Source organism: Hyperoodon ampullatus, assembly GCF_949752795.1.
Source record: "Hyperoodon ampullatus genome assembly, chromosome: 2".
Taxonomy (NCBI): Eukaryota; Metazoa; Chordata; class Mammalia; order Artiodactyla; family Ziphiidae; genus Hyperoodon; species Hyperoodon ampullatus.
Genome location: NC_136915.1, coordinates 7,379,673 through 7,393,156, shown reverse-complemented (window position 1 = coordinate 7,393,156; position 13,484 = coordinate 7,379,673). Strand labels below are relative to the sequence as shown.

General features: G+C 59.8%; 1 protein-coding gene across 3 annotated transcripts; it reads right to left on the bottom strand.

Annotated features, from left to right (window-relative positions):
* Positions 1-77: 77 nt before the first annotated feature.
* On the bottom strand, positions 78-12,772 carry PIK3CD (phosphatidylinositol-4,5-bisphosphate 3-kinase catalytic subunit delta; the record flags this gene model as incomplete). Of its 3 annotated transcripts, none has more annotated exons than XM_079728391.1 (22): positions 78-377; positions 1,003-1,135; positions 1,330-1,475; positions 1,673-1,796; positions 2,386-2,553; positions 3,070-3,148; positions 3,374-3,486; positions 3,581-3,759; positions 3,919-4,018; positions 4,190-4,333; positions 4,531-4,652; positions 4,744-4,911; positions 4,993-5,043; positions 5,538-5,668; positions 5,772-5,868; positions 6,559-6,780; positions 7,799-7,888; positions 8,342-8,491; positions 8,808-8,987; positions 9,406-9,635; positions 9,740-9,968; positions 12,632-12,772. In XM_079728391.1, the coding sequence occupies 22 exons, from the start codon at positions 12,770-12,772 to the stop codon at positions 240-242; spliced, it is 3,135 nt and encodes a 1,044-aa protein (XP_079584517.1). In that variant the 3' UTR covers positions 78-239. The 3 variants fall into 3 exon arrangements, with proteins under 3 accessions (XP_079584517.1, XP_079584518.1, XP_079584519.1); XM_079728392.1 differs by having other exon boundaries at positions 4,744-4,908; XM_079728393.1 differs by having other exon boundaries at positions 8,342-8,404.
* Between the last annotated feature and the right edge of the window lie 712 nt (positions 12,773-13,484).

Genomic DNA, 13,484 nt, shown 5'->3' with positions numbered 1-13,484 from the left:
GATGGGGAAGCGGGAGGACGGTGCCCCTCCCCGCATTAGGGTGCATTTCCATGTATGGCTGTTTAGTTCCCGAAACATTTCAAGTCATAAATAAATAACCAGTGTAAACAAAAGGCAGTTGTGTAGGTTCTTTCCCAAGGATGCCATCCAGCCTTTCAGGCCCCGGAGGGTGGCCGAGGGTGCCCAGCTCCCAAGACTGACAGCTCGGTTGTCTCCAGGCCAAGGGCTTGGACGGGCTGCTACTGCCTGTTATCTTTGGACACATTGTGGGCCAGCCAGTTCACTTTGGTTTTCCAGCTCTCCCGGAGGGCTTCGTTAAACTTCACCCGGAAGTGCTTTAGAGCCTCCTCCTCCGTCTTCCCCAATGCCAGAGAATCCTGAGGCAAGATGGAAGCAATGGGCGTCCCACAGAGGGAGCCCCGTCTCCCTGCACCTCCACCCTCTCTGGGCAGGTAACGCTCCCTCCTAAGAGAACCGCACCAAGGGAGCCAGGAGGGCGCCACCCAACACCTCCCCTGGGAAGAGCTCTTCGTTCCGACCCCAACCAAGGCGGCCCCCGCCCCGCCCCGCCCCGCCCCATCCTCAAGATGCCAACTCGAGCCCGGAGGTCTTGGCCCCGAAGGCAGGCGGCCTGGCCTTCTCCACTGGAAGCTGGCAGGAGGAAGGGGGGGAGCAGCTTCTTCCCAGGAACTCGGGGGCCATGGCCCCCCCCTCAGTCCCCACCCCAGCGTCTCATAAACCGAAAAGACGCAGGAAGAAAAGACAGTGTTTAACCATGGAGGGAACCCTCTTGTACAAGTGGAAACGCCCGCAGCCTGCGGAGGACGGGAGGGTGGGTCAGAGCCGGTGGCTTCCCGCCAGACCCGGGTCCCAGGCCGGTGTGAGCACACACGAGTCAGGAGGGCCCTGTGGGTCCACCACGCTCGGCGGTTGGGGGGGCTGCCTCGAGGGGTCGGGGGCTCCCTGGTCGCCTGCCTGGCGGGGCCCTGCCCTGGCGTTTACCTTGAGGTACTGGATGTCTTTGGAGCAGCTGAGCTCGGGCAGGCCTGCCGCCCGCATCAGGGCAAAGAGGTGGAGAAAGAGCAGCCCGTGGCGCCGCAGGATGGTGTAGGCCCTTTCACAGTAGCCCCGGAACCTGTAGTGGGAGGTCAGGGAGGGGGGCCTGGGTCCTCCCGTCCACCCGCACCCCAGCCAGCCGGCCAGCCCACCTTCACCCTGGAAGGAGCCGTGCCCACAAAGCCCCAGCGTCCTCTGACCGACCGCCCCCAGTGCACCCCGCCTGGAGCCCCCAACACCAAAGGGCATCTCGGGGGTCTGAGGCACCCTCACCTTTCAAATTTCTCACTATTATTCGTCTTCCCCTGCTGGATCACGTGGACAAAGTCATAGGTGAGGATGAACGGGACTCGCTCACGGTTGATTCCAAACTTGGTCTTGAAATTCCCCAGAAAGTGGCCGAAATCAATGTGGAACAGCTGAGGGGAGGGAAGAGCAGAGACCCAAAAGGAGTCAAAAAGGAGGGTGCCTCACCCAGAGGAGCCTGGGGAGGGAGAGGAAGCTGGAAGGGCTTGGATAGGGGGCTCTGCCAGCAGCCTCGTGCAGAGCAGAACGGCCAGCAGGCCAGCGCCGGGCGGCAGGCACCATGCTCATGGCAGCTCCACACCACCCCTACCTGCCCGTTCTCTCGGATCATGATGTTGTCGCTGTGCCGATCGCCGATGCCCAGCACGTATGTGGCCACACAGTAGCCAGCGCAGGAGAGGGTGAACTCCTCAATGGCTCGATCCAGGGCCTCCCTGCGGGGCAGGGATGGAAACCACGGCCACACCATTTTGCAGCTTCTTCTACCAAGAGGTGGTGGCTATGTCCCCTGCCCTTGAATCTGGCCTTGTGACTTGCTTGGACCAACAGAACGTGGAGGAAGTGATGCTGGGCTCCTTCCAGAGCCTGGGCCTTAAGACACCTTGCAGTTCCTGAACCTTCCCTACTGCCATGGAAGGAAGCTGAGGCTGGAATGAGAGGCCACATGGAGAGAAGCCCCAGACGTGCAACCCTCCAGGCCCAGTCAAACTACCAGATGAGAGCAGTTGCATGAGTGGTTAAAGCAGAAGAGCCACTCAGCTGAGCCAGCTCAAGTTGCAGATTTGTGATTTAGGCCCCTGAGTTCGGGGTGGTTGTTAGGCAGCAATAACTAACTGATACATGTGGGAACAGAGACCTGACCCACTCCCCCACCCCCACCCCCACCCTACAGCATCTATGGGATGGTCCTCGGCTGAGCCAAGAAGCCACAGAGACGGTCAAAGTCCCTCCTCCTTGCCTTTGATTCCCGAGGTCTGCCTCTTGGGAAGGAGAGGGCACCTGTCCCTTGGGCCCGAAACCTACCCAGGGTTCTTGGACTTGAGCCAGTTGAGCAGAGCATCCTTGTTGAAGGCAGCCGTGGCCGCCATGTTGCTCTTGTTCAGCTGGATGTTGGCGATGGTGTCTGAGTGAAGCACCACCTCGATGAGGCCCGTGTGGTCCCCGGTGGAGAGGCAGCCGTAAGGGGTCATCCTAGCCAGGTGGGAAGAGGGGCAGGTGGACACAGTGGTCAAGGGCTGTCCCAGGGGCTTCTTGACCCCGAGGAGCTTAACCCAAAAAGGCTGCAGGAGATGCTACTCAAGTTGCTGAAAAGAGGAGGCAGGTACTGGGGGCGAGCCCTTGACTCCCAGGGCTCCAGGGAAGGTTCCTTGGAGAGGTCACACCAGCACCCAAGATGCAGAGAGGAAGAGTCAGCACCTTGGCTGAACTCATGTTTGCTCAGAGAGAAAAATCCAGGTGGCTCGGAAGAAGATGGCGCAGGAAGCCAGGGCTGCTTGAGGCAAAGGGCCGGGGCTGGCCTTCTCCACCCTCATCCTGCGGCCCTATCGCCTCCCTGACCCCAAGTTTCAAACTGGTCCCTGCTCTTCTTAGAAGAGCCAGTCTTTTTTCCAGCTGAGGTGGTAATGTCAGCTTTGACGGGGACCCCTCCAACGGGGCACGGTCCTGGGCCTGGTGCAGGCACAAGCGGATGACGGGAGGGCCTCTCACCTCAGGTCCAAGCCTTCCTGCTTCCACAGAACGTCCATCAGCTGGATCATCTGCAGGGTCAGCATGTCCTGGCGGAGGTCTGCGCAGCCGCCCCCAGGGAGGAAAGGCATGAGTTTCTGGTGGGTTCTCCAATCCCAGCCACGCCCAGGCCCCAGAGTCCCAAGACTCTGTCTTTTTGTCAGCTCGCCCTCCAGGAGATCCACCCCTGGCCCCCACTGCAAGGTGCCCCCACCGAGGGTAGTATGGCAGGGCGAGGAGAAGCCAAGGCCTCAGCGGGCCCCTCCCCGGGGCCCAGCCTGCTCACCGTCCCCGTTCTTAAAGATGATGCCCACGGTGCCATCGCTGCCCGCCTCCTCGTTGCTGTACATGACCCACAGGGGTTTCATCTTGGAGTCCATGAAGGTGCACTGCTCCACGCTGCCGGACCAGAGAGCAGTCAGCAGCGGGCCCTCCTCGGGGCCTGGGGGGAGGGGAGGAGGTGGGGAGGCCCCGGCTGGGGCCTGGGGCTCACCAGACTTCAGCCAGCAGGGTGCTGGGGTCGAGCGGGGACTGCAGGTGGGAGAGGGCCTCCAGGTAGGTCTCCTGGCGCATGCACAGGTGCATCAGCTCCTTGGTCTGGGGCTTGGTGGTCTTCTGGGAGCTCACTTTGACGACGTCGTTCAGGGCCTTCAGCTTGCTCAGCGCTTCCCCCTGGCCAGGAGGATGGGAGGGCAGCGTGGGAGGGCAGCGTGGGAGGGCCGGGAGGGGCAGGCTCCGAGCCCCAGCCTGGCCCACACGGTTCTACAGGGGCCGGGGCAACTCTGCCCCAAAGCAGAGCCCAGGCAGGGCTGCGGGGGCCCCGAGCCTCACCTGCTTCATCAGCACCTTCATGTGATGGGTGCTGCCCCTGCAGTAGGCCTCCATGATGAGGCCGAAGCGCAGGGCCACCGAGGGCACGTGCATCTCGGAGCTGGGGGGGGGAAGAAGGCGCTGAGCCTCGCCTCGCCAGGCGGGGCCACACAGCCCCTCCCAGCCCGGCAGGACCCAGCCACCGAGGACACCCGGGCTGGCCGGCGGGAAACGCGAGGCCCGCAGGCAAGAGGCCCCTCCTCCCCGTGGCCTTCCAGGTGAGTCCAGCTACCGCAGGTGCCAGAAGAGGAAGTGGCCGATCTTGCGATTGGCCAGGGCCCGGTCCAGCAGGAATTTGGTCAGCTCGCAGTCGAGGTAGGACTCGTACTTGAGCACCTGCACCAGCTGCAGCAGGTACTGGAAAAGCTCGTCGTCCCTGCAGAGGAGGGAGGCTGGCTGGGGCCCGGAGCTTCACAGCTCGGGAGAGGGTCTGCGGCTGGCGAGGGGGCAGGGTAGGGGCGGGAGGCCAGCCTCACCTGAGCAGGCCCCCAGGAGAGGTCCCCAGCCAGCGCCTAGACCCGGGCCATTGGGGCAAAGCCGCCCTCTGAAGATGAGGAAGCCCGCGGGACTCACGTCAGTTTCCGCAGGGACTTGATGGCAAAGGAGCCCACGTGGCGGTCAGGGAAGCTGAAGTCCAGCAGCTCCAGGGCGCTCAGGACGGGCAGCTCGGGCCAGGAGCACAGCAGGTAGAGCATCTGGGGGGTGCCGGTGGTCAGGGCAGGGGGCGCAGGCTGCGGTCTGGCTCCAGACTCTGGCCCCTCCCCCGGCCCTGGCCCTGCCGCCCACCTGGGCCACGTCCTCATGCTTGTTCCACTTGGTGACCAGCAGCAACCGGGCCAGCGCCTCGGGGAAGTGCTCCTGGATCTCGTGCCGCATCTTCCACACCAGGTCCTTCTCGTGCTCGTATAGCTCCCCGGACCCCCGGCGCTCCAGGATCTCCCGCAGCTGCAGCTGCTGAGGGGCACAGGTGGAGGTGGGCGGGTGGTGAGGGCTGCAGCCAGGTCCACGCCCCACCGCCCACGGCCCCCAGCTCACCTCCTCCTCCGTGAAGCGCCCGTGCTCCCCATGCCGCCCCAGCTCTAGGATCTGCAAGAGCGACCCTGCTGTCAGCGGCAACCCCGGGGCCCGGGCCAGCCTGGCCGGGGGGGCCCCCGGGGTGGGCGTCAACACCTCGGCACTGCTGACTTTGTGTGCCAATGACTCTCAGTGGTGGGTGCTCTCCCGCGTGCCGTAGGGCGTTTAGCAGCATCCCTGACCTCCACCCATGAGATGCCAGGCGCATCTCTCCCACTAGTTGTGACAACCAAAAACGTCTTTGGACATTGCCCAAAGTCCCCTGGGGGGCAAAGTGGCCCCCCCGGTTGAGAATCACTGCTCTAGGACACATGAGGATTCCAGAGAGTCAAGGAAGCCCCCAAGCGTGTGTGGGCACCCAGCTCCCAGCCCCGGGCAACTCACGGGGTGCAGGGACCATGTGCTGGGGAGCCCCAGAGGCAGGGTCAGGACAGTTAACCTTTAGCTTCGAGGTTTCTGGGCAGGGTGGGTCCTGGACCCCAAATGGCGAGGGCCCCCTCACTGACCTTGTCCAGGGCAGGGTAGTATACAGGGTGGGGGGCCACCTCAGGGAGAAAGATGACCAGCGCGGCTGTGCTCTCAGTGTTGGGGTTACTCTGCACGGTCCCACAGGGGTTCAGTAGCTCCCCTTTCTCGTCTGGATACAAGGACAGACGGAGATGCAAGGGGGGTGTCATCACGTGTGGGACCCACCTCCCCAACCCCCCGGCCTCTGCCTCCCCCTCTTGGCCTGGGCCAACCTGGGACGGAGGGCCACATGTAGAGGCAGCGCTCGCCGGTCTTGAGCTGGTCCTTGTAATCAAACAGCATGAGGTTGGCCCAGGCGATGGGGCAGTCCTGGGAGAGTAACCAGGCAGGTCACAGCCAGCCGCCAAAAAGCCTCCGTTTGCTCATCTGCAGGATGGGCCCAGCCAGACCATGCTTCCCACCCTCGCCCAGACTCCCTTTGAAGCAGCTGGCAGAGTCAGTCACCCCTCGGCTCCCTTCTGCTCCCGGACGCATCCCACTCTCGGCTTCTTGAGAAAGCCTCAAACAAACCACATAGGCCCCAGGGAGCTGGCCCAGCTCAGCTACGAGTGAGTCAGGGTGGCTCGGTGGTCAGTCACATCCTGGGCCCAGTGACTCAGTGCTCGACCACCACTCTGTCTCCAACTGGCTGCTGATTCAGGCCACCCCGCTCCCTGCAAGGACACTGCATTTGTCCTTCTAGGGCAGGGAGCTCCCTCCGGGTTCCCGCAAGGACCAAAGGCCCAGGCCCAGATATTCCGAGTCACTGTGCTCATAAGCCCAGGAACCCAGCACCATCACATGGCAGGCAGGGGTGGTGGCCAGCGTGCGTGCGTGCGTGTGTGTGTTGTGTGTGCGCGCGCGTGGTGTGGAGAGGCTGCGGTTCACAGGCCCTCCTGGACCGCATCCCCAGGCTGCGTGCCAGCTGGGACGCTGGGAACGGGAGAGCAGTGGCCCCACGGCGGGCTGCGGGACTGGACTGGGCCCATCACAGAGTGCCTCCTGACAGGCCCCACCCACCGCCTTCTTGGACTTCTTCTTGGTGGAGCGAGCCTTCTTGGCCTTCTCGATCACGGCATAGAGCGCAAAGCAGAGGCGGGCCATGCGCGGTAGGTCGCAGATGTTGATGTCGAACTCCAGCCGCTGCTTCCACACAGGCTCCGAGCACACGCTCACCTCCGAGCTGGACACCGTCTTGCACAGTGTCTCGTTGCCGTGGAAGAGGCCGGCCTGCACCACCAGCTGGGGAAGGCACGGTGCGGGTGGCAGGCGGCAGAGGCCCAGCCTCCCTCTGCCGCCCGGGTGTCCCTCCCACCTAAGGCTCGAATCTCCTCCTGAAAGGTCCTCATTTCACGTGGGTCTGAACCCTCCCCCGCCAGGTGCTTGAAGGTGGTCCGGAAAAGGGAGGGCTGGCTGCCTGAGGGGGAGGAGTGGTCCTGCGGGGAAGGGGAGGGCGGCGTGGGCTGTGCTCCCCACTGACTGCGGGACCCTGGGGCGTGTTGGTTCCCTGCTCTGGGCCTCAGTTTCCCCATCGGAGCTCGGGAACTCCAGGGGCCCTTCTAGCTCAAGCACCCAAGGGTGCCCCCACTGCTCAGAATGGTGTGAGCCCCTGTAGGCAGGGAAGGACTTAATGCCGCCTGCACATCTTGCCCTGCCTCCTCATCGCCCGGCCAGAAAGCTGCCCCATCCAGCCCTCCAGGATTCATCCACGGGAGCCCACGCCCGCCCTGCTTGTGAAATTACCCCAACCAAAAAATGCTCCCCAAAGAGCCCCGACCTCCTTGGACCCGGGTTTCCCGTCCTGCAAATGGGACGAGGAAACCTGCACCTCACAGGGCCGTACAGGGCAGGCCTGAGGCCAGAGGAGGTGGGCGTGTGAACGACCCAGAGGTGGCCATGGCCTTGGCCCCAGCCCAGCTGGAGCGGCTCCCCTTCTGCGCCTGTCACCTCCCAGGCTCTGCAGTTCCTCAATCCCTGGGCTGGGCCTGGCCCCACTACCTCCACCAAAGTCAATACCCAGAACTCGCTGGGCCCGGTTTCTCCGAATTGTCCTCTCCGGCCGGCCGGCCGGCCTGCTCCCCTCCCCCCTTCCTGTTTTGAAGCAGCTCCTCACCACCCCCGGCAGGGATGCTGGGTAATGTGGTCAGGTGGCTTTCGTGTGACCCCCCCTTCTTCCTCCGCCACCCCTCCAGGCCACAGCCACCGTGTTTGTGCAAAAAACACGCACTCCCCGGGCCCTTCCCGGCCCAGGAGCCCCTACCTTCATCCGCTCATCGGCATTCACTTTGCTGCCCTGGATCAGCTCGATGCAGAAAGGCTGCTCCAGGGACCACAGGGACAGCGAGGCGGGCTGAGCGGGGTGGAGGGGAGAAGCGGGGGCGTTAAAGCAGGGGAATTCAGGGGAGGCTTGCGCTCCCGGCCGCTGCCAGGGCGCCTGGCCACCGTGGCGGCAAGGGTGTTGCAGGTTCCTGCCCGCAACGCCATCCTTTACCAGAAAACCTGCCGCGCGGGCGCCCCAGGGGGCCCCAGACCCCCGAGCGCTGCAGGGCATGGAGTTCTGCCTACAGCACGGGAGACAGGAGCGGCAGGCGGCCCGAGCGCCAGGCCTGGAGGCTGCCCCGGGAGTCCAGACAGGAGTCCACCCCAGCCCCGAGGCCCAACTCTCAACCCCGAGCAACCAGAAGGCATGAGACAAGGGGCCCCTGGACCTATGGCTGGTCCAGGGCGATGCCCAGTAGGCGCCAGGGCTGGACCTCAGGTGGGAAGGAGGGCTGCAGGGAGGTAAGCGCAGGGCGCCGCTCACCTTCTTCAGAGGAATGGGGGGCGGTTTGGCGCGCGGCTTTTGGACTTGGGGGGCGGGGTTGCTCTGCTCGTCCCGCATGGCGAGGATGGAAGAGGAGTGCACCATGGTCAGGTGGGGGGTCAGCCCGCTGTGCAGGCAGCTGCAGACGTACTGAGATGGGGGGCGGGGTGAGCGGCTCCACTGCTCCCTGGACGACCGGCTACCCAGGGATGCCCCACGCTGGCCCCTGCCCACGCCAGGCCTTCTGGGGCCTCTCCTGCTGGCCCTTCCTGCCCCCACCCACCTCCCCGTGCTCACGGGGAGAGCCAGCCCAGCAAGGGCGCACTCTCACCGTGACCCCCAAGGTCTGGCTTGTCGGGCTCGAGAGGGGCCGAGGACCAGCTCCCCCCGCTCCCCCCGCCGCAACCCAGGCCCCAGGCCAGGACTGCCGGGAACCCAGGAGCCCCTCCCGGACCGCAGCCCTCACCTGGAACTGGCAGAGGGGGTAGCTGCCGTACAGGTACTCGTGCTTCCCGTTCACCTGCAGCGTGTAGTCCTCGGGCTGCTCCACCAGCGGCTGCCGGAACACCGTGGCCTTCTTCCGGAGCGCGCAGGCCATCAGTGCCAGGGGCACATCCTTGGTGGACACCTGGAAGGTGAAGCTCTCCTAGGGGGAGGAGGGAGGGTCAGCCTTCCATGCCTGCGAAGAGCCCACGGGGTTCTGGGGCACAGGGGGTGGGCTGGCCCATCTGCAAGTATTAGGCGCCCCCTGCCCCCCGAACGTGAGCTCCACGACGGCAGGCTTTGATGACGGCACATGGCCGACACCAGGAAATACCTGTTGGATGCGTGAGTGGACCAAGGACCAAAGCCTCTTGGTCACTCTGCCTTGTGGAACTCGCCTGGTGGGACGTTCGGCCAAGCCCCTCGTATGCAATGGATACCCTACAAATACCACCCGATGTTGCTGGAAGGAGGATGAACTGGGGAGGCTGGTGGGTGACCGGGAGTCTCTCAGGGGAAGTGTCCCCCGTGGACACGGCAGCCTGCATGCAGCACACGGGCCGGCGTGAGCCACCGCTCACCTCGCTGCCCTCGAACTTGACGTTGACGAGCAGGGCCCGGTTGGGGACGCGCAGGGTGCCCGGCCCCCAGCTCCGCGCCGAGGGCTCCAGCTGCAGGGGGAAGCTGTACTGCAGCCAGGCCTCCCAGCCCAGCTGCTGCCGGTGCGCGGCCACCTCCTCGCAGAACTGGCGCATCTTGGCTCGGAAGTCATTCACCTCCGGGTCTTGCAAGGAGTCAAACTCGTGGAGGCCTGAGGGGCAGGGGAGCCGGGTCAGCGTGGGGCTCGGGGGCGGGGCGGGGCGGGGCGGGGGGCAGGCCCAGCGGAGGTAGGACGGCCTGGCCTCAGCAGGGCACCTTTGCCGATGAGCAAGCTGATCTGCGAGTTGATGAGCTTCTTCACCCGGTCACCCTCGCGGGCCACCAGGCGCAGGACGGGCAGGAAGGGCTGGATGTCGCACAGCCGTCGCTGCTCGTCCTCCAGCTCCTGCTGCTCCGCCGTCTGGTTGACGCAGGTGAACACGTAGGCCTCGGGGTCACTGAGCATGTGGAAGAGCGGCTCATACTGGGCTCGGTGCCACAACACCTGGGAGGGAAAGTGGCCGGTCAGCTCCTCCCCTAAGGTGGGCGGGGCCACAGGGAGCCGGGAGGCGGGTGGAGGCTGGTCTCCGACCCTGACAAGGGGGCAAAGGCAGGGGACCACTACACTCTCCATCCCTTGAGCACTGACCACAGGGTCACCGGGAGTCTCCGTCCCTGCCCTTCTACGAAGGGGGCCAGGTAGGCGCTAAATCTGGAGCGGAGCGGTGGGTCCTACGGTCTCCTCTGTAGGCTACCCTGAGAGATGGCCAGCCAGACTTGACCTCCAGGCACCCAGCTAATCGTTCCTGGTTCATCACCCTGGTCTTTAAATGGTGGCAAGTAATTCAGGAAAGTTTCACACACCGAGGGGGCCATAAACGCCTCTGTGGGCTGTGTCCAGTGTGTGGCCTCGGGGTGAGGAGTCCCCAGGGATCACAGGAACGCCACGGGGGCGCCAAGTGTTAGTGCCAACGTGCTCACCGCCGAGTCACAGAGAAGATGGAAAAGGAGAGAACAGCTCTATTTTTCTTCCACGGGGGATGGATAATTACGGTCCATCAATGCAAAGGGATAGCACAGGCGTGTGACCCAGAATCTAAGGATACCTGTACCAATGCACACAGGGCTCCCAGATACAGCATTAAGTGGGAAGAGACCCCAAGCTGTGGAACAGCAGTTGTAATTCAAGCCCATTCCCATAAAAACGATGATAAACGTATTAACTACTGCAAGCTACAGTCTGCCAAGTTACTGGAAGACAGACACACCCATTCACTTACACACCCTCTATGGCTGCTTCAGCCCTACAAGGGCAGAGTTGAGTAGTTGTCACAAACACCATATGACCAGCAAAGCCTAGAATATTAACTGTCTGGTCCCTGGTATAAATTAAAATATTAAGAAATTGAAACTGGGGACTTCCCTGACGGTCCAGTGGTTAACACTTGGCCTTCTGATGCAGGGGGTGGGTTCGATCCCTGGTCGGGGAACTAAGATCCCACATGCCTCTCGACCAAAAAACAAAAACCATAAAAACAGAAGCAATACTGTAACAAATTCAACAAAGACTTTAAAAATGGTCCACATCAGAAAAAAAAAAAAAAAAGAAATCTTAAAAAAAAAAAAAGAAATTGAAATTGAACTGGGATATGAGGTGAGACTGCTAAGACCAATGTGTTTTATATTTCTGTGGTATTTGGAATTTTAATAATATGCATGTAGAGCCCTGTAAGCAAAAAAAAAAAAAAAAAGATTAAAATGATATTTACACGAGGTTAATAACATGAAAAGGATGTTATAATGTTAACTCAGAAAAAAGATATAAAAATTCATAATCAGAACTATCACAAAAAAAACACTACATAGAAAAGAAAATAGGAAACAGCCAAAGTGTTAACTGTGGCTGTCTCATACGGCTGGATCATGGGTAATTTTTTCCTTCTACTTTTTCTTATTCTCCTAAATTTCAATGTGTCCATAGTACTTTTGAAATGGGAAAAAAGAAATTTCATTTTTAAAGAAACACCCAGGAAGGGAAGATTAAAACACAAAACAAAACAAAACAAAACTCAAGGATGGTCCATTGCTTCTCTCCTTTTTTTCTGCTTCCAAGTATAGCTTTTCAAATTCAGGGCTAAGGCCTTGTCCTCTGCCATGACCCATTAAATCCCACACTTTGCAAGCGGGATAAGCCCTTTGAAAGGTCACAAGACAAGATCTACCAAATACCATCCAGATGTTTCATCCTTTGACTCAGTAATCCACGCTGAAAATTATTCAACAAAGCCAAAAACCATTTCCAAAGATGATGTTGACTATGATGACAGCTCTGAAGACAAAAGACCGGTAAAACTCAAGCGGCCATGGATGGGGTGTGGTTTCAAACGTGATGGCACAGTCATGGAGAGAATGAAAGGCCACCATGGGAACCAGCACCCTGAAGCTTTCACAGGAATCTAGGGAGGGTAAACGTGCCATGATAAAGGCAGGAGCTGAATTTGGAAAGCTAGGTGGATTTCAACTGTGAGTTTTTAAACAATTCTTGGACATTATTTTTATCTTTTAATTTTTTTTTTTTTTTGGCCACACCATGCTGCTTGCAGGATCTTAGTTCCCTGACCAGGGCTTGAACCTGGGCCCCAGGCAGTGAAAGCGTGGAGTCCTAACCACTGAACTTCCAGGGAATTCCCATATCTTTTTTTTTTTTAATTTACTTGTTTTATTATATATTTTTTTCTTTAAGATTTTTGGCTGTGTTGGGTCTTCGTTGCTGTGTGCAGGCTTTCTCTAGTTGCCACGAGTGGGGGCTACTCTTCGTTGCGGTGCGCGTGCTTCTCATTGCGGTGGCTTCTCTTGTTGCGGAGCACGGGCTCTAGGTGCGCAGGCTTCAGTAGTTGTGACTCGCGGGCTCTAGAGCTCAGGCTCAGTAGTTGTGCGCACGGGCTTAGCTGCTCCACGGCATGTGGGATCTTCCTGGACCAGGGCTCGAACCCATGTCCCCTGCATTGGCAGGCGGATTCTTAACCACTGTGCCACTAGGGAAGCCCCCCCCCCCATATCTTTTAAAATTCATAGCTGAGGATCTCAAATCTGAGAGTTGCAAGAGCCCATCTGTCTGCTTCTCTGAGTTCCAAGCTCTGAGAACTAGTTTTAAGGTCAAGATCGTACCTGCTTGATGGTGCTGAGGTTGGCATTTCGGGACACAGGGAAGTTCAGATAGACCCCTGTGGGCAGCAAGAAATCAACGGCCACGCTCTGATTCTCCTCCTTGGTCCAGAATTCCATGGGGCAGTCAACCCCGGGGGGCATCCTGCTCTTTTAATTCTCGGATACCAATCGTCCTGAAAAGGAAGCAAAGGCAAAGTGAGGCCCTAAGGTGTGCTGGGTGAGTCCTTTCATAGGACCCTTTGGAAAACAGGATTTCAGGACTTTTGTCAGCAGGGAGCTTGGGATGGAGTCCCAGCCGGGAGGTGGCTTGTGGCTCCTGCTGCCCAGGTCACTGTCTAGGCTGAGCTGCAGGCACTCCGTCTGCATCATTCACGGCGGTGCCCCCAGTTTAAACCACCAACAAACCCATGCCAAATCATTTTTTCTAAGGAACACACACACGTGGGAGACCTCACCATGGCCACCAGCCAGCAAAGATGGAAAATGGCAGGATCACTGGGCAGACAACCCCAGACTGGAGAGGGATCGAAGGCTGAAGTTCTTTGAAACTTTCTGACCAGAAACCAAATGGCTTGAAAATGGCTTTAGCCATCAAACAAGCTGTTGAAATATCTCAGCCATACCAAACCCACTGCCCGGTAAGGAACAAAATGTTACAGACACAATAAGAGGTCTTTGAGTCTCTCTCCCACTCAGGGTTACCACCACCTGGATTTTGGTTGTTCATAGTTTCCATGCATGTTTTTATCCTTTTATTATACTAAAATGTGTCCACAAACAACTCCTAATATTTTTCCATGCTTTAAAGCATTGTATGATTAGTGGATCTTCTGCACTTGTTTTTGCCACTCAA